General features: G+C 42.3%; 2 protein-coding genes across 3 annotated transcripts; both read right to left on the bottom strand.

Moving 5' to 3' along the window:
* Positions 1-35: 35 nt before the first annotated feature.
* On the bottom strand, positions 36-11,126 carry LOC124307635 (heart- and neural crest derivatives-expressed protein 2-like). 2 transcript variants are annotated; one of them, XM_046769541.1, is made up of 4 exons: positions 10,635-11,126; positions 8,375-8,964; positions 4,603-4,780; positions 36-124 (listed from the first exon to the last, which is right to left on the bottom strand). In XM_046769541.1, exons 1-3 carry the CDS (start codon positions 10,735-10,737, stop codon positions 4,652-4,654), a joined length of 822 nt encoding a protein of 273 aa, XP_046625497.1. In that variant the 5' UTR covers positions 10,738-11,126; the 3' UTR covers positions 36-124; positions 4,603-4,651. The 2 variants fall into 2 exon arrangements, with proteins under 2 accessions (XP_046625497.1, XP_046625496.1); XM_046769540.1 differs by lacking the exon at positions 36-124 and having other exon boundaries at positions 1,896-4,780.
* A 2,482-nt stretch (positions 11,127-13,608) lies between these two features.
* LOC124307634 (heart- and neural crest derivatives-expressed protein 1-like) lies at positions 13,609-17,651 on the bottom strand. Its single transcript, XM_046769539.1, has 3 exons — positions 17,237-17,651; positions 16,440-17,128; positions 13,609-13,807 (listed from the first exon to the last, which is right to left on the bottom strand). Exons 1-3 carry the CDS (start codon positions 17,316-17,318, stop codon positions 13,688-13,690), a joined length of 891 nt encoding a protein of 296 aa, XP_046625495.1. The 5' UTR covers positions 17,319-17,651; the 3' UTR covers positions 13,609-13,687.
* Positions 17,652-20,728: the final 3,077 nt, after the last annotated feature.

The raw sequence follows: 20,728 nt of genomic DNA, 5'->3' as shown, positions 1-20,728 counted from the left end.
ATTTTTAAAGTCAAATCGAGAGGCTTGCTTCTTCTCCTCGTTTCATAAACTAGCATTGTTTACCTTTTACACCGTACATCGCCGCGTAGCTGATAGTCAGAGGGTGAAAGGTGACTCGGCGAATCTGTGAATGTAAACTAACGTAAGTGTTTGTGACTCTGCTCCGAAACGCGTAGAATTTCATCAATAACACCGGGTTTCATTTACCGCTGATCCTTCTCGGCATCCGTTTGTACGTTGGCTTGTCTCAAAGCCCATTCATTCTACAATTCTAATCGTAACAGTTGAACGAGTGTGTGGTGCGAGTGTGTAGACAATGACGAGGTTTCGTATTAGAATCGAGGTTGCATCGAGAGCTTTTCAACTTTTGTCAACAATTTTGCGCAGTAAGGCAGAACGAACTGTTTGAAATTCACAGTGCATAGTGTTAAATGTGAACTACGAGGGAACAGAGCGTTGTAGCAAGACAGAAAGTGGATTTCTCAACATTCGGTGAGTTGTACAGACATTTTATACACACGCATTTTGTATGCTCTGTGAAAATGATCACCGTACCGACTTTCGATCGTCAGAAAATCGTACCTATTGCGTTTTGCAACTTTCAAAGGAGGAACAAAATACACCTGAAAATGGGATTGTGCTTGGGAGACGGGTGATAACGGAAACAATTGAAAGTCGGCGACGTGGATTTCTCGACGTATTCGCGTACCCCATACGGCGTAACGAATGAACAGATTTAACGTCGAGCTTCGCGCGAGGCGTCGAATTTATGCGTAACGCTTTCCCCGGCTATCAGTCGCGGGTTAAACTTGTCAATTATCCAATTCAATCTGAGGATCAACCAATCAACCCCTTACGCTATAAATACCCTTTCGATTCTCCTCGCTTGACCATTGGGTCTTGGCAGCTCGCGGAGTAAGGACGCGACGAGCGAGCTTTTTCAATACAATTCTTAAACTCTGGTCGAAGCTTCGTGCACGACTCATGTTTTTTTTTTACTCACGGTATTATTGTCTCTGCGTCATAAATTTATCGAAAATTCACTCCTAATTGTTTAATAACACGTAATTAACTTTGATGATAATCGTGGAAGACTGTTATGAGGATCAAGTTTGTAAAATAGTCGCCACAAAACGTAACCAAAAAATTACGTTGTATCGACTATTTCGACTACTCGTTTAGGAGATGCTGTAAATATGTTTAAAAAAAAAAACACAAAAAATAAAAACCAATGAGCAAATTGCTTTATGCGGTGGCAAAATTATTTTCCTGCATATTAGTCACGGTATTAACGTCAGACTGACGTGAGTTGGATTTCCCATGCAGACGGAATAAGGGATGCTGAATGTATGTCGTTATTTTGATTCGTGGGCGTAGCCGAGGGTAGGAATAAGAAGACAACCGGTATGCCGATGCAAGTGAAAATAAATGGAGATTAACGCTTTTACCAATTACGGGATGAACTTGTAGACAAGTATAGAAGCGTGAGACACGAATTCCCACCTTCGGTATTTCGGCCGGGCTTCAAAAGATCCCAGGTACCGCCCGCCGATGAAAAACTACCCCTAATTACGCGAGCAATTAAAATAACGGGAACGCGTATCCAGCGTCGAATAATCAGTATAAGGGTGGCGGTAACCCGACGACAGGAAAAACGTTACTTCTTTATCTAATAATAGCGTGCCTCGCATAGTGTCGCCCGTTTGGAATGCAGATTTATATCTCAACCCGGTATTTGAACCTCGAAGTTGAGGGTGCAGGGGTGGCCGCGATGGGATGAAGAAAAATTTCCGTCTTTTTTCCGGCCTGGAGTCTTCGATTCGAATCGTTGATGAAAACGAAAGTGCAAGGGAACAGTGAAACCGCCGTAATAATTCTCATACACTCGGAACGCCTTTTTTAACGTTCACGTTTATTTCACACACATACGCTATGTAACAATGTATACATACACATGACGCTGTTTACGCAATAAATATCAAAATAGCCATAAATGAATAATAATTGTGGAAAATAAGTTAAATAATTCTATAAATATGTATATATTATCCGCGAATATTATCACTTTTTACCGCTCAACTCTTTGCTTAAAAATTTATTAACCGTAGAGCTCCAAGTCCACGATGATATTCGGCGGGTTTCGTGCGAATTCTAGTGCCTGTATAACACATTGGTGTAAGACTTAATTGCCACTAAAGACAGATAGCTAACAATGTACATATGCGGGTGAATTTTAGTCACTAGATATTTATTGCTATCGGCATATATTACCGTATATGCAGCAGTTATACTTTAAACCAGGCGTGTCCTGGCTCTGCTTGTCGATAAAAATAACTTATAATACTTGCATAATTATATGTAATATCTATCTGCGTGTATTATATTATAACTTTACACATATTACGTAGTATTTGAAAATTAACAAAGAACGAAGAAAAATGAACTGGTGATTCCACCTTTTCCGACTCGGCACCTTCGAGAATGCATTTTATATATATATATTTTTTTTTAATTATTCTCGATGGTGATTTGTTGCTCATGCGACCGATTTTGGTTTATTATTTGGCATTTCAATAAACAGCATCGTCGAATTTTTCCTTTGATAATGTCTAACGTATTGCAATAAAATGCCAAAATATATTTAGCTTCCTAATTATTTTACCTCAGAACCGCGTGATTCCAATTCTTATTGAATAATCGTCCGGCGAGCTGATTTTTGTTATTCCAATTTTGCGAAAGTTTATTATTTTTATTCGAGCAAGATTAAATTCTATTCCGTATCAGAATTCTGCAAAAGTTCAACTAGCGAGCAATGTTCATCACGAGAAGGAGGAAGATATCAATATTTATTATAACGATAGAGATTTTTTTTTATTGCATTAAGCTTGGAAATAGCTGTATATTTGTTACTTTATACTGTAAACGATCACGAAGCTGTATAAAAGTTTATTGGAAACCGATAAATTAAACCTGAATAAATATGCTATCCATATTTGTGTATCGATAATATGGTTTTAGTATGCGACATGGTAATAAATACTGGCTTCACCATACAGTAATAAATTGTCCTCTCAGTGTTGAGCCAAAATATAATCGAAGAAATAGAATTCAGATAAAAATTTAGTTGAAGAAACGATGGAAATTAGAACATTACGTAACCCGCGGTAAAAAGTTTCGTCAAACAGTTTCAGGTGAGAAGTCTGTTTGTTGAATTTACAAAAAGCGAGCTACATATGTTTATTGCTTTTTTTAAAAGCTGAATTATTGGCACACTAAAAATTTTCATGCATGCAAATTTCCGATTCGCGTTAATTAAAACCTACAGCTGCCGTCAGCGGTGAGTCGATGAATCATTTGAGCAAAACTATACACTAAATCATGACTTGGAACGTTGCGAGACTTTTGGCGCCGTAATTACGACTCGGAGATATCGAATTTACCAGAACCCGCGCGTAATTGATGTCTCGTTGAAAAAGTGAAGAAGAAAAAGTGACTCACAGGATTTAAACCTCGCGGTATCGGGTGTCTTGCATCACCATAAACTCTGTCCCCTTCGTTAATAGTAATATTTCAAAACAGAAAGTACGCTTTACTATCGTAATAAGCAACGATTTCACGACCAATTTCAACTTGATATCCGCACACTTTTCAAATTGATGCACAGTGAAGCGGACCTGCTTGAACATCCGTCCGCTCACTTTACGAGCTTTTCTTTAATCTTCAAACCAATCGTTTGTTTTAGTTGATTTCGAGCTCGCTTTTCCGCGGTGTCTATTTTTCCCAAGCGACGCTTGCGTCGAGATACCCGCGGAAAAAGGGATTCCCTGGACCACCTAACGTTGATTCGTAATTTATGTCGCACTCGCGCTCGCCAGAGATATTTATGAAGGAAAATTCAATGACAAATGTTTCCCCGTATAATTCAACCAGCTGCCCGCGATTTCTTTTGCCACGCCGCGGTACAGTGCATTATAATTTTTCCGGACGATTCGAGTGGAAGGATCGATGGAAAATAAAAAATTATTGAACCAGCCGGGTGAACGTGAAATTTATGTATCTTCCTCCGTGAAACGCGACCTCATTGCAAAAGCTGTTCGTTTTTCAAAACTTGAGACAAGTAATAAAAATTCCTACGTCGTGACGTTGTTAAAAATCCTGGGTACAACGAAATTATAGCAAATCTTAGGACGATTGAAACTGCTCGTAAAAGTTGAAATATAATAACGACTTATAAAAAATTGTAGGCACTATGATTTTGTTGGGAATATTTTTTTTACGGTAGGTATATCGATTGAGGTCGAATTAGCTGATCTTTTTTCCCAAATTCTGCAGGGTAGAAAATTACTGACGAAACATATATGAAGTTGAAGAAAACAATTATTCTTCGAAGTGATGCTTCTGAACAAAGACAAATTTAAGAAAAAAATATGTATCAGCTTCGTGGTCGTGCTTGTTGATTTTAAATGATCGTTCGTTTCTCGTGAGAACGATTTATATTCTCCAAAAAATGGCACTCTCAGAACCGAGGCGAAAGCGTGAATGCTCTCTCATTTTTGTGACATGTCCGCACTTATCTATCACGCCACCTTGTTTGTCACATACCCAGTTCGTATAAAGTAGGATGAATCTCAGGCTGTTCGTGGTAATTAGGCTATAATCCCGGAGGCTGTTCTTGCTTTAATTCCAAGGCCCAGACGTGCTGAGGCCATCCCGTTCTTCCTTTCGTACGCCTCGTTTCCTCAACAGGTTCTTGAGATATCGCTTCCTGACTTTGATCAACCTGCAACGAGACGCATACTTTGAACTGATATTTATACGATTGGCATTTTTTTCGTTTACTCGTGTTTCAGCGTTTGACGACGAAAATAATTAATGACTTAATTTAACCCTTACGCTGCACACCTCCTGTGTATAACACTGGTGTCACACCGGGGTCGCCGGAGACCCCACGTCACGAATCAATAAGTAAAAAACGGTGATATCGATTCGGATAACTTAAAAAAATGTAGGGACACTCTTTAACTATTATATTTTGAGGAAAATTAGTTATGTTCAGCGTAATGAAATTTTAAAAATGAAAACAATTCCTTGAACAACGAAATACCGGGAAATCGATTAGTCGACTCAAAAAATCATGACTCGTTGAATTTTCAATATTTTCAGCTGAGAACTGATTGAGTAACTCTCGAGACACAGGGATTTAAAAAAAAAAAAACATGGAGATAATGCGCGATGAAAAATACATATTTATATGATTGAGTGAAGTTGAATTTTTGGAGAGAGAATGAATTAACGATTTTTACGATATTTCATTATTTCTCAAGCATCATATCAAACTGTTTTGGATGTTTTTCATGTGGAATTTACGGTGAACACGCATCGGGGTAATTTTGACCCCGGTGTGCAGCGTAAGGTTTAACTGTGATGAAAAATAATTTCTCCAAAAATTAGCTTCTAATATATATATATTGAAGTCAGAAGACCTACGATTACAAAAAATTCTATGATATGAAAGGATTTTGACGACATTCCGAGAGTTTCGCGGCAATTTGAAATTACAAAACGCTTTCTAAGAATAGTGAATAAGAATAGTAGTTTTTTTTGTTGGTATTTTACGAAACAAACAAACAATTATATATGTATAATTATTTATACATCCCCTTATTTAAGGGCCGTAAAATTTTTCATTGGGACGGCCCCCTGATCTGTTCCAAATCAATGAAAAAATAAAATCAGTGCAAAGTTTCAAGCATCTACGTCAACTGGAACACGTGCCTCTAAGCTCCGAAAGATTTAAATGTAAAATACATGTGGTTTTGAAATTTTTAGGGTTTGTTCCTATCATTATAAGCAATAACTCTGCTAAGTTTCAAATCGGTCCCTTGATTTATACCTCGCTTTACACCAAATTCATGCAAAACGTAATAACTGGTTATAACACGTAGTTTACGTTAAAAATTATCGGGGCTTAGAGGCACGTGTTTCATTTGTCATAGAGGCTTGAAACTTTACACTTATTTTATTTTTTGAATGATTTGGAACAAATCTGAGGGGCGTCCGAATGAAAATTTGTCCAACACCCAAACAGGGACCACTATAATACATATATATATATATATATACATATATATAATAATGAAAAATGTGAAAAGAAGCGTCTAGCTGAAACAACCTCGGTTTGCGCTATTTATAAATTCGTTAAACACTATCTAAAGGGTGTGGATAAAGTATATAGCGCGAGATATGCAACGCTAAAATAATATACTATATAAGGTAGTAATAAAGACGCCACATGCATTGAGTGGTTTTTCAGTGAGATCTAAGTGCGCGACTTCAATACTTATCAAAGCAAACAAACGGTTGGTTCATACTTTTTTTCCATATAGCTTAAACACGTATTTGAAATAAGTGTCGAGCTTCTCGTAGAGCCCAAGACGAATCAAGCCTCACAGCTGCCTCGGTTCGCTTCAACCTTACACTCCGTTCCCACGTTTTAATTTGAATATACGCACACGTCCATTTTCCGACTTTTTTCCTTCTTCCTATCAGGATCATCATTTATTTTTTACCATCTAATGTCTACGCGAATGATTCTCAGCTGATTGGCACGCTGTGTAGATATGTACGTTTATTTTACTCTGTTCATACGTACAGTTTGTATTTTCGAACATTCTTCGAAGATGGATCTTATCTTTTGAATCAGTCTTACTGCGTCGTATAATTGTTTTGCATTTGGAGCATTATTGAGCTGCTTCATATTCTTGAATGCAAAAATCGTTGCGTCCTCAACAGAGAAAACCACCCACGTTCCGAATGTTGGCAAAATTAATTGGATATACTTTATACACGTCTGCTTATACATGCGGTCACGTGCAACGGGGTGAAATAACAGACGTGGAAAATATTTCAATAGGGATGTATGCTACTTCCGCCGTGCGTTGGTGGCCTCTAACGACGTTTTAAGAGTAGCGTTGAACAGACCCCGCGGTATACCCTAATTTAACAACTCGAAATGACTGTACCGAATAATCAGTGTAATTTTCAAGCTGTCAGCAAACCAGCTACCATTTTCTTTCTTTTTTTTCACCCTTGTTTGACCGACGTTCATGGTCCCACTATTATCCTCTCTTCCGTTATTACCTACTTTGTAAAAGCGTACATAAACGATTTCGAGCGAACGGTGTTCATTTTTTTCTCTCCCTTCAGAGAACATCATTGAAAAATATCAAACCGGACGTGAAATGTAAAATTAAGACAATTGACATCGTAGGTACGAATAGCGGGAATTGATTTGGCAATGATACGAATTGATAAAACTGAAACATATCGCTGCAGCAATTAATTATAGAATTTATACTACCCAGCACATGGACAAATTTACGAAAGCTTTCACGAACCTAACGTGTACTTATGTACCATGAGTAACTGCTCCGCTTTCTTCTGCCAAGCTGCGGTCATAGATCAGACGATGTCTTTTCAATCAGAGCAATTATGGCGCTGGAGATGGCTAGTGATTCTGGACCGAGATATCGGTACAGCCATTGTGCGATGCGTTGAGATCGGTCAAAAGATAAGGGATAATTGTATTTGATTAGAAAACAAGATAAGATGATATTCCGGTAGTGAGTGACTCCGGCCTTCCGAATTTCGTGACATATTGCGATTTTAGGGGACATGCTGCGGTCCCAAGGGATGGAGATATTACCCTGCACCAATGAAGAGTAATCAAGAGTGCTTTTATCCATCTCTCTTCTCGTCCCTGCACGGTGTAGGGTGTTAATTGAATTATCACCTACTCGATGTTGACTTATTTCTCATGGAAGGTTCGCGGACAATACAAGAGGTACAAAAAGAAACAATTTCAACCCGGTCGTTTGACTGCGACTCAAACAATTCCCAACAATAGTACTGCATGCTGACAAGATTCTCCAAAATCATGCAAAATATGCCCCTTCGGTTACATTCGGAACAGCGCATAGCTCTATAAACTTGGGTCACGTGACACGAAACTTCAACATCCCATTGAAATTTAGGTCAATGAATTGGACCCAATCTGAATCCGATTTCAGTATTTATCTATCGTAAGTGGTGTACTTCAGGAAGTGCCAATATAGTTTTAAAACGATTCAAAGAAAAAATTGTGCTTCATTGGGTTAAATTTTTGTATGAATCCTGACTCGAGGAAAAATTTGATACTTAGAGATTACGATGCACCATCGAAAGATCTACTCAGTGAATGAATTGTGTAGTCCAGTCAGCGCGCAGGGTGATCCGCACTTTAGTTGTCTCGACCTGGTTCCACTTACCTCGCATCGCTTCTTCTCGCAATGTCATTCGTACTAATTCCAATTTCAAATTTTACAGTTCAACTCACCCCGGATTGCTTGGACCGCCTGCTGCCGGGTACGAGTTCCGCCCTGAAGGTGGCCGGAGGTTCGTCGCTGTCCAGGACCGCTGTGAGGTAGCCGATGTAGGAGCAAGCGAGCCTCAGAGTTTTGATCTTGGACAATTTGGTGTCGGCCGGGACGTTGGGAATGCAATCTCTGAGGTCGGCGAAAGCGTTGTTTATACTCTGCGTGCGTCGTCTCTCCTTTTTGTTGGCAGTGTTCCTCCTCTTGACCGGTCTCACCGGGGTCCCGAGGCTGAAGGACGAACCCTGACCCGCCGATGTTGAGCAGGGGGCGTAGTCCTCCCGGATTTGACCATCGACGACCTGGTCGTGGTACCCGACGCCGTAATGATTGTGCGAGGCTACGACGTGGCTCTGGTTGTGATAGGTGTGGAGGTGAAACGCCGCCGGGGGATCCGTTATCCCGAGCTCCTCCAGGCACGGTGGAGTGTCCGAAGTGCCCGGACTTCCGGAGCCGGAACTGCCCCCGGATATTCCCGTCGCGTCCATCGGACTCCAGTAAGAACTATCGGGAACGGCGTGACAGTCCATGGCTGGAACAACGGCGCTTCCACCTGCAACGGATCAGCCCAGGGTGTCTTTCTACGAGTCGAAGAATCGTGAGGATCGGGCCCGATCGAAGAGGGTTGGAGAATCGACCCTCGGACCTCGCATCTTTACGCTATCGCAACGGGGTTTCAACGCCGTTCGAACGGCTGATTTACAACGCCTCGTGTCGTGCAACTCTTACCGAGGTTAAACTCCGACTGGGATGATGATCGTGGCGATGTGCGAGCCGAACGTCGCTATCATGCGAAGTAAGTATGCTATACCCTACGCGTATGTATGCGGGATGGACGAGCTGATGAAGATTGGTGAGTAGGTAGGTTTAGTCAGGCCTCGACGTACGGGAGAACCGTATCTACTTCTGGCCTAAGAATAACGCTACGAAGGTGCTGGAAATCTAGCGTGTTTATACCACTACCCCGTGCAGCGAGGAAACGATAGGTGTTCTGGCCTCCGTCACTCCGAGAGTTTACAAAGCTCACCGCGCGGCTAGATATCCTACGGTAGGTATTCCGGCTGCTTTAACACCCTCGAGTTGCCTCGTGACGCGTGCCCGCGATACTAGGGGAACCGACTTTTTCTTCGTTCCGTACCTACTTCGATTGCTGGTGCAAGGAGAACGCGTCGCGAGTTCACAGCCGTAACCCCTGCTCATTTTTATTTATTTGTATATTTTTTTGTTTTGTTTCTTTTCCAGTATTTCCGTTTTTTGCCTCGCCGCGATGTAAACGAAAATTTTCAACGCTATGTGGATTACGCGATAATTCGGAATGTTAAACCTCGTTCCGACACGAGTCCACGTTCCGCGATGTCAAGTGTGAGGTATGAATTATTATTTCATGTTTTGGCGGGGAAATTGGGCTAATGACTTTCGCAAAATTTCCTTTTACTCGAATGGAAATATGTGCAGAGTATCGATTGCAAATTATTATAATATTTTCTAAACTTTATTGCAAATGTACTGTACATTCTCGTTGACGTTTGAACATCCTTCTTCTTGCTATATAATTCGCAATTCGAGCATGAAGTAAAGTTTTCATTTGACTGAAGTTCATTTGAACTGCTGTTGGCACGCGATGTACAAAATTTTGAGAACGGTATTTGACTCGACGTTTTTACGTTTATGTTAGTTACAATATCCCCAAACACTTAGCATCGATTCACCGTACTGTAAAAAAAATTATTCTGAATATCTGAACGTTCATCAAAGTTTAATAGATTTATTATCGTGAACTTTCTACGCAACGCTACCTTCAGATAACTTCGTTAATTGACCGCTATGACATTATATACACGATCTTAGGCACGTATCAGGTTTAAAATCTCTTCAATTCGTTTGAATAACACTGCTACGAATAATTTGATATCACTGTTAGGGTTTGCCTTCGTAAATTCCGACAAAACTTGGCATGAAATTTCTTGCTTCTATCCTGTACGTCACTGAAAACCGAGATATGCTTTTTTCGAATCACCCTGAAGATCGGCACCTCCCAGATTCAAGTATATTACCATCACCTTTTCTAAAACGACATTGCTAATTTATGAAAAACCAAATCACCTGCGATTTTTCATCAAAGTTGAAATTTGTTTTTCGGATATAAAAGACTCCGGGATATCGACGACAGGGTGGGGAAAAAAACCTGAACTCTCGCAATCCAACTTATCGCTTTGTACTAACCTTGGCGATGCGCAGGTACGGTATAAGCGTTTGGTTGAAAACACTGATTATGGGCGTAATAATTATCGAGCTGGTTAACGTATCCGTCCAACATGGCAGCCATTATGGTACACGCCTTTGTTCAAGAACGATCAATTACCCGGCGGCACTTGCGGGTGTCTAAAAGCGGTGCACACTGTAAAGTCACCGCAAATTCAACAGTCGTAGAGAAAAGCTGTTCGACAACGAGTACAATGGGTTCAAGTTGACCGACGGTTCTTGACCGCTGTTGCAAAGCCCAATTTATCTTCCGCTGGTCTTCCCAGACTAATGGATTCGCATATTTTGACACTTTTAACCGGAACACACACCAATCGCGCCTTTGGCGACTTGCCCGCTCGACGAGCGACGGTGACGGAAAATTAACGATACTTTAACGATTCGACTGTACCGTCGTATGCACATACGCCCGATGGCCGGAATGACAAATGAATATCCTCCGGCCGCGACCATCTGCGATGACTTTCCTGCGACACCCACACCGCGAGGTGCTGTACGCGGCTTCATTCTCAGCTCCGGCTCGTCCGCGTGCGCTTCGGAAGCTCCGCCTTTTCCCTTTATTCCTCCATATCTCTCGCCCCCTCTCTGAACATCAATTTATAGGATTAACCTTCTCCCCCCGTCTCTCCCCACCCGGGGTTCCCTCTCTCCCATGACATTCTCTCTTTGTCTTCGGTCACGCGGTCCATAATGGGTCATAACTCTCCTCCGACTACCACCCCCTGCATACCACCTGCGTATATACGATTGAGGTACCAACGATCGTAATACGCGTCGCTTCCGATGAACGGAGGGGCGAAGAACGCGACGTTTTTCAGTCGAGCTTGCGGCACGTTGGCACCAAAAGTCACATAACTTATCCCAACCGGCGACGCGGAGTTGTCGCATTAGTGTCAAATATCTTCAGAACCGTCCGCTTGCGGAACGGAAAACTAGCCATGGTCAAGAGTCCGATACTCAAGGGGTGGTTCCCTGACCGATCCGGTCAGCCCCGGAACAACTGGAGCAGAGAGAGAGAGAGAGAGAGAGAGAGAGAGGACGAAGAAGAAACGTGCATCTTCGTCGTTGACAAATAGGGACTCTTTCCGGGCTGCTGCCTTCCCGCGGGCGGGAGTGTCAGCTTTGTAATTGCCGATGTAAACTTTCCGGCCCCCTTCTCGACGATCCGAAGCCGATCGGGTTCCTCGATGAAACCGTTGACGGACCAGCGCCGATATAGGCAGGTAGTTTCGGTCTCTTGTTTGTGCCAGGGTTAAACATTCGCACGGTGAAGAAGAGCTCAAAGTCGCGATCGAATCGACTCATCGGTAAACAAATTAAAATAAAATCATGATATTATACTCTCAGGGCATTAATTGGAGACTGACAAATGCGGTCACGCGGTTCCCTAATTACTTTGTGTCTCATAGAGGATCGTTTATATGCCCTCGTACACTGTGTCGAGTATGCACACCTATATGATACATACGTAGCGCGATGTGCGACACGCTCTATAGTCTATGGTATGTATATGGCAAGACACGCGATGAGGTTTGATATATTTGGATTGGTAAGGACCGCTATCGACGACGCTCTGAAAGTTCTGCGTCAAATATTTACTCACTCCTCTGATCATGCGAGTTTTGTACGTTGGCAGGGTCGAATTCTTATCCCCCCCTCCTCCTCCCCCAACACTTTTTAAGTTCTTTTTTATTTTAACCAGTGGCACCGTCGCGTCGTCGCGTTACATCTACGTTGGTCATTTCGGTCCCCGTTATAATACCGAGGCTCGATCTTCTCAACAGTTCGTGATTCGTTCAAATGACGAGTGATTTTATTTAAATAGATCTAGTTGCCGAGCGATTAAACGGCAGTTAATCCGCAACATTCCATCTCTAAATGAGATTGTAGACTTTTTATTTTTATTCCCTGCTTGTGTTATTTGTTCTCCTCTTCTATTTGGCGAACCTTCAAAGCTGCACACACTTACGTTTCTCAGATAGTTTGGGGGAGAGAAAAATGTGCGCGCTCACACTTGTGTACGGTCCGAAAGGAAACAAAATTTCGACAGGCGCCCTTCTGCAATTGATACCCTCAATTGTCCCTTTGCGTCCGTCGGTTTTGGGTTACGTCAGAATTCTGGCGCCAGGCCATGCGCCGCAGCATGACACGAAATAGGCGTCCTAAAAAATCTCTCCTATATGCTTTCCACTCATCCCCTGACCTATAGTTCCAGTTCTCGTATTTATTCCTTACCCTTGTCTGTGAAGAACTTAGTTTTCGGTGCAATTATAGTCGCAGCCGGATTTTGTAAAATTTTGTCTAATTTTCCGCCTAGACGAAAGTCTTTTTATTCGTACATAATTTTCAAACACAACGAGCTTACTGTGTTTATCTATTTATTACCGTGACATCCAAGCCTCGAAAGCACCTTGATTTGTTACACGATGTTTACTGTACTTACATCGCGTTAATCATTTTCAGACACCTGTTAAATCTCGCCTAACTTGACGTTTCTTCAACGATTCTTCTGCAAGGTTCAGAATTCTTGATGTTAAGGTATAAACTATTATGGGAAAGAAAACGGCCGATAAACAGGGTATTTCAAATGACTTACTCACATTCGTATTAGTCTTCACTCAATAATGTATTTTTATTTGTTTTCATTTTATTTTTCTTCTGGTTTTATTTTTTTATACAAAATTTTACAAATACGTAACTCTCGAAAATTATACTCCCTTAACTCTATGCACAATCGAATCATATACAGTAATACTCTTTGGTAGGTAAAAGAATAATTCAGAGAAGAAGATAAAATGCACGGAATGAAAAAAATCGATCCAATTAACTTCTTATTTACATACATACATGTACACGAGAGCAGTAATATACAATCGGTATTATTTACAGGTACGATTACTTTTTTTCTTTTTTTTTTCTTAATTTCTTGTGATACACAGTTCGTCACGTGTCGCAAAAATTCTCTTGTTCCCGATCAATCAACTCCTCGACTCTTTCTCTGCGGCGTCTTTCAGTCAGGCCTGAGGTTCCTGCTTCAGTTCCAAGGCCCACATATGCTGTGGCCATCCAGTTCTACCCTTACCCTTGGGGCCTTCTTCTTGCACCAAGGAAGTGCTCTGACCGGAAGTCTCGATCTGTAAGACAGTTGCAAAAAACAGCAAGTTTAGCGTCTTTACGAATCGAAATAATTCACGGTTTGCCATTGAACTTTAATTTTCATGCCGAAAAAAATTTCAGGAGACGTGGGTCTGTATGTCTGTAACGCGGGTGGGCAAATCGTTGGAAATTACCAAGAGAAACCTTAAAAACGTGCTCAACAGGCTTAATCTGTCTAGCTAGGATGAGGAATTGTTACGGAAGCGGTCTGACCGTCAGGTGAAAAACACGGAAGCTAATCGCCCCCCTCCGAAGACCTCCCATGTCGCGAAACTAACCTTGCTAACAGAAAAGAGGTCCAAATTTCTGACGCGTTTATACCCATTTCTGCCGACAAATCATTCGACCGCACAAGGCGATCGTAATTTGCGATGATGCGACTTTCGAAATAAGATGCTGCGGATATATAATTCCTGACATTATCTTCATTCTGTCCTTCTCACTGGCTAGAAAACTGGATACCGTAAAACAAAAAGCTCTTCGTTAAACGAAAATCATCAACCTTTAGGCTTTGAGGCAAGGAAATTATCGTAAAATCTTGAAAGAGATTAATCGCGGAATATCGGAATTTGTGATTATTGCACGTCTAGGCACGCTTTTCGTGTTTCGTAAAACGTTATACAAAATACAGGACCGCTCCCATTTTGCATCTTTGTCAGGAATAAAAAAAAGGTTTTAGATTTATCGCGTCGAGTAGACAATCCGTCTTGAGTGCTGGTAAAATATATTTTTTGTAGCATAGATTTTTGTACAAGAGTTTATACTTTCGTTTCGAATCGAACATTCTCTTAAATTTCTTGATTCGTTCAGCATTTTTTTTTTTTTTTTTTATGTTATGTTTTCAAACTTTCGGCTTGAACTTTGAGTTGAAACATAAAGTGAACAAATGATTGAAAATTTAAATCCTGATAACGTCGTTTGTGAGACAGATGTTTCTGACAGAGCGGCGATATGGGGAATTACAAATTCGTGTTCATAAGTACGTAAGCGAGGTATTCCGTCGCACTCGTAGACAAATACTCGTGGATGAAACAGCTCGAGTCAGGCTGCGGTTCGTGTTTACTTTCGGCCAGTGTACTGCGAACGCTAGCAGCTTTATTAAGTTGTTGTAAACAGTGAAAAAAGCAAGAGGGTCACACTACTCGAGCTCGATACTTTGTTGGGTGAAGTGTTAACCAACCTTTCGTCGAATCTCGGGACAATTTTCATCTCAAATCAATCAACGCGGTTTACCGCGACAAGCACGATGCCAGAGATGTAGATAAATTTTTTTAATTACAACACGCGTCCGTCGGAATGTGGCGGTTGATCTACGCGTTTAGGCTGTATCAATAAATAATCGGCATTGTGACATAATTTTACCGACTGTAATCATCCGCAGATGGCTTTATTCTTTCTTTCCTTTTTTTCTTTTTTTTTTTTAATCACATTACACCTTTGAGCGTAAACGCGATTTACGTTATATTTCACCTTGAACGTATTTATGTTAGCCAATCGCAATCGCCGGTTTGTTTTTGAATGATTTTAACGCAATTATCTGGAAGCTTGCGCCATTTTTTACACTCGTTTGGAACAAAAACAAATTTAACGCAGCATGACGAAAGCTTCGCGATATGAACTTCTGGGCGAGAAAAAGAGCCTCACATTGCGGACATTTGCGACTTGTTATGACCCTAAGATTTTTTTTCTAAATGCGCTTTTAGATCGGAATCTTGCAGAGCATAGAGATAAAGCTGCCGTTTTATTCAACCCAGTTTATGAAATTACGTTGAAACCCAAGTCTCGTCACTTATTCATTGCCGAACTCTGATCTCGTACGCGGTATGAAGATGAGAAAAAATTTCGACGTGCTACCGAGCAGCAAGCGAGTCGAGGCGATGAGTTTTCAACTGGTTTGATTGAGGAAACGGGTAAAAAAAAAGAAACGTAGATTCTTAGCACGTTTCGACATTTTGACGCTTGGGCATTTAGAATTACAAGTTCACCGACGTCAATCCTCGGCTCTTCAATATTCTTGTGGTTTTCACATTTTGATTCTAATCTACCGAGCTGGGACAAGCTTAAATAATAAATCGTCTCGGAACGATACTACAACGTAAATTTTATCTCCTCTTCATTTCTTGAGATTTTTCGAAACTTTGTAAAGTACAAGAGTGGCGCGCTTTCTTCGCGCACCGCGTAAATCACCATTTCAACTAATCTCTTGCAACAATTATTAATTTGCGTATAAACAATGGCAGACTAATGTCTCAGATATACCCTCGGATGTTTGTTTTCACGTAATACATGCCCGTGTCAACCACTTTACTCGCTTTATCTACTACGACTACAATTTATGTTCTACTTGTCAACGCGTTAACCCATTAACACTGACGAAAAAAAAAAACTGCGTAAAGATCGGTTTCTCGTCCTAGTTTAGTGTCTAAACGTTGCCCCGTTGGCACGGCTGAATGTTAAAAATCGTGACGACGCACGTAGAGCCGAAAAGTTGATGGCAAAAAGAATTCGCCGGAAGACAAAATTACCGTGTGCACGAAATCTCCCTTGGTCTTCATCCCCCATTGACAAACTTTCGAGCCCCGTAAAAAACGTTGGATAAAATGGACTCACCGCGTTTTGTTGAGACTTGTTACGCCTGCTACTGGACAAAATTTCTGCCTTAAAACTCTGCGGTTCCTCTCCCTCGTCGCTGTCGAGAACCGCCATTAAGTACCCAATGTAGGAAGCCGCGAGCCTGAGTGTTTTTATCTTGGAAAGTTTCGTGTCGGTCGGTACGTTCGGTATGCAGTCCCTGAGATCGGCGAAGGCGTTGTTGATGCTCTGGGTGCGTCTTCTCTCCTTTTTATTCGCGGTGTTCCTCCGTTTCGGCCTTACGACCATCCCTTCCCTGACGTCGTGGACGCGTTGAAGGTGGTCGGAGGGCTGCAACGAGCCCCCAAGAAATTCGCTCTGCCTAGTCGCAGACTCGGTCTGACAAGCCTGGTACATCAAACCGGGATAAGATTGGTGCCCCGAGCCACTCGTCATCTGATGGGCGTTGTACTGTTGGTGATGATGATGATGATGGTGATTGTGATGGTGGTGGTTCGTCGTCGTCGTCGTCGTCGTTGATTTCGAGTAGTGCGAGGAATGCGACGAAGGGGAATAGTGCGACGGTTCCTGGACTCCGATCTCTTCGATCAACGGCGGCGTCGAGGCCGCCGGACTTCCGGCCCCCGAACTGCCCCCGGATATTCCGGAATCCGCCGCTGCCCAATACGTCGAATGAACCTCGACCGGGTCCGGAATTCCGACGGGTCCTGAAACGCGTACGAAATACGATGGGAATGAGCGGCGTTGCACGAATTCGAAATTCGATTAAAGATAAGTCAAACACTTGTGTCGTGAAAATTGTATGGAAAACTCACCGTAGGGCAGCTGGGTCATGTAGTTGTACGGCTGATGCCATTGAGGGTAATATTCTGCCTGAGCCTCGTAGCCTCCCAACATTTTTAACGTTCGAGGCACGTCACTGTGGCTCAAACGCGAGAACGAAGATGATTCCGCGGGGGTTGTAACCTCCCCGGGTTACCGAATACGAAGAAATTTCTTATAGCGGAACTTACGGTCCTTGAAAGCACAGTTGCAGAAAAAAAAAGTAACAAATATATGACTAAAAATTAACGAAAACTAAAAGAACAAATGTGGAGGGTGATTATCGTCACACACGTGTCAAACGGAGGCTGACGTTGCGGGATTTTTCGTTATTAATCTCGGTGAATTTTTCTACCAAAAGGACGCGTGCGCGGCGTGACTGAGAAAACGGTTGGAATGATACTGACGTTAGAATCGGGGATTAACGTCTCCGTTGCTCAGGCTCAACCCGGCTTTTTACCGACGTTGAGAGCTTGCGGCGTGGGTGGATACCTTTGAAGCTCCGCCTGCGGAGGCGGGATCTCGACTCCCACGCAACGGCGTCCCGGTGCCAGGCGTCGACGTATCGGCTGAACGATTCAATTAGTAAATTGGATCGCGTATAGCGTATACGTATATCCGTGTATACTATGTGTGTATGTCGAGTTGTTGTGCCCCCCAACGACGGGCTGCAGTCGAGTAATGCTAGAGTTGTTTTACTTTACGAGCTCGCCATCGTCATATTGTTTTCAGAAACGAGCCACCGATAATGTATTATTTTAATCCTGAAATATAACTATTATTTCACCACATACATTAGGCAATTTTAAACCTGTTAAATGGATTTTAATCAGGGGATAGCAGAGGCGAGGAAGGGCAGAAAGAAAGTCCAACTACGATTTTGGTTTAGTATGCCAGCAACAATTTTCAACACTTATCAACGTACGTTTTAACGCAACGTCACAGAAATCACTGCCCGAAGGGGCTGACGCACAGCAAATCTAATAATAAATAATTTACCTCAATTGATGTACTCGATTATCGTGATTCTTTACCTTAGTTTCAAACGGAACGATTAAGGAAATGCTCGGTTTAGCTCGAGTCCGTTCTGTCGTAGGTTTTCTTTTCTTTTAGTGAAATTTACTTATGTACTCAATCCTAAGTCTCGTTACTCTCGCCTTCGCACATACATGCATACATACCGTACGTAATTCTACGGTACGACATGCGGATTTACTCGCTATTACGCGCACAAGTTATCAGAACCATCAGGGAAAAGTACAGCGACGAATGTAAACCGCTGTATTTTAAAGTAAATAAATGAAACTGCGAGTTCTATGAAATTTTCAAACTTCACGAAGGTCAGTCATTTCAGTGAAAATTTGTTATTCGTACATTCCTACTCGGTCACTAAAACGATTGCTGATTACACATATGAAACCAATATGAACATTGATTGATTACATGGCTAATTTTATTTTTACGACCGCGAAATTAAGTCACGGATAATACTTTCAAAGCGCGCTATAAATTTGTTTATCCATTTTCACCGTTGATTAATTAACCCTGAAAATCAACTCAGACTGCGATATAATTTTCCGAGTCTCCGCGGAGAAAGTAAATTATAACGATCATGAAACATTATGAGTACGGTTTAATTTCGGGTATCCTTGAAAGTGGGTGAAGCTTGAGCGGATTTATACAAATTTGTTCGTATTACCGAGGGTTCAAAACAGGACGGGAATCTAGCGTCCCCGTAAGTAGTCACGTGTTTCCTCCGAGGGTTAAAACCAGTGTAAAAAGTGAGAGTTCGAGACCGACAAAGCTTCGCGGCAAACGGTAGCGTGAATAAAATTAGTTGGGGAAAAAAAGGCCAAACAACAAGCAAAACGGCGTGACTCGTCCAGGCGGTACAACTCGGCTTCATCCCCCCGGGGAATTAAATACCCCGTCCTGAACCTGTTCGCATAAATAAATTTCTTTCGAGAACCGAACGCGCGTCCGTTTTCTTTTTTTCCCACCACCGTTTGCAGCAAGGTTCACCCCTCGCTTCCTTTTACCTGTTTTGACGAGACTACGCGGGGTGGAATATAAGAAGAATTCGAAAAAAACTTGAAACCACCGCACAAGAAGAGACCTTCCACTTCACCGCGTGTTTTATAAGGGGACGAAATGATAAATCAGATTATGCGACGGCGTCATAAAACGTCAGAGGTTTACAATTAACGTACGTGCAGGAGTGATGAATGTAAAGACTGCAATTAGCGATAAGACGAACGAACGGCGATGCATGCCGGGCGTGTAATCAGCCAAGAAAGTAGAAACGTCTGGTATTTCGGATCGGACGTTGCCCAGGCCAGATGCCATCATCTGTAATTAATGGATTCGACGATCGTCTCTCTGAGTTTCTGCAACTTGCGTCGCGATCCTTACCTTGATCCCGGAGTTTCCTATCAGGTACTACGCATGAGACAAATAGATAGCTGGTATTGTGGTATTTATTGAGGTTCCGGGGTCAAAAGCTTCTAAGAACCGCAAAAGAGTACGGTCGGTACAACGGTGGCAATATAAATTATTCTGCATAAGGAAGAAGATTACAGAATTGCAGATAATTTAGAAAGTGGAGTAGGAATAGAAGCGAAGTAAGTTAGAGTGGGCGGAAAGATAATTGGACCGCAAAGTCCTCGAGGGTGTCGGCGTGAAAAATTCTTTTACGACCTTTTCCCATGGTGTAACAAATAAAAACTCACCACTGGCGCCTCATCCATCCAAATTCCACTCCGTTCCGTTTCTTGCGGGCTGGCTCATGGAATCTAAAACTCGCAGGTGTAGCTCCAAGGCGAGTTCAAGTCCTTTAAGATGAAACCGTCGATCTTGTTCTCCGCGAACCAATTACCCATCCCTTGACTTTCGCGATCGAATCCCCTTCGGTAATGCAGATTTCTTAGGTCGATTTTAACGGGGTGGTAAAAATGGACAAAAATCCCGAACCGCAGACGGGGAATTCGGTGGGAAGTTTTGAGTTCCAGAGGTTCTTGAAAGCCGGGATTCTCGGAGCTTTCATTCTATCCTTTGACATTTCGGCAGATGCGAGCGAAAGTGAAGTGGCTGTACGTATACGAGGTCGCAGGGTGGCAGGTACCTACACCCCGGAGAAAAGCTCTCCCTCTCTCTGTCTCTCTTCTTCTCTCGGTGTGCCTGTGTCAGCATGGATTATGTGGAGGGAGGCCGCGCAGGCGAGGGAGAAAGGTAGAGAAGAAGCTAGATATATATTCCTCGGGTAGAAAGTAGGCAGACGTGGAAACTGGGGTGTGGGAGGCGACGCGCTTCATCTCTTATCAAAGACGAAAGCCGCCTAGCTCCGTCAATAAAGACGTTTCGAGGAGCACAGCACACTTACACCGACTAATTTTTTCACTCTTTGATCTTTGCGCCTGCACGCCGTCGACTCGGAGGTGCGGCTTATAAGCGCGGTTAAATTCACATTATTAGAACTCCGATTAGGA

This window comes from Neodiprion virginianus, chromosome 6 (assembly GCF_021901495.1).
Source record: "Neodiprion virginianus isolate iyNeoVirg1 chromosome 6, iyNeoVirg1.1, whole genome shotgun sequence".
NCBI lineage: Eukaryota > Metazoa > Arthropoda > Insecta > Hymenoptera > Diprionidae > Neodiprion > Neodiprion virginianus.
This window is presented reverse-complemented; position numbering and strand designations above follow the sequence as displayed.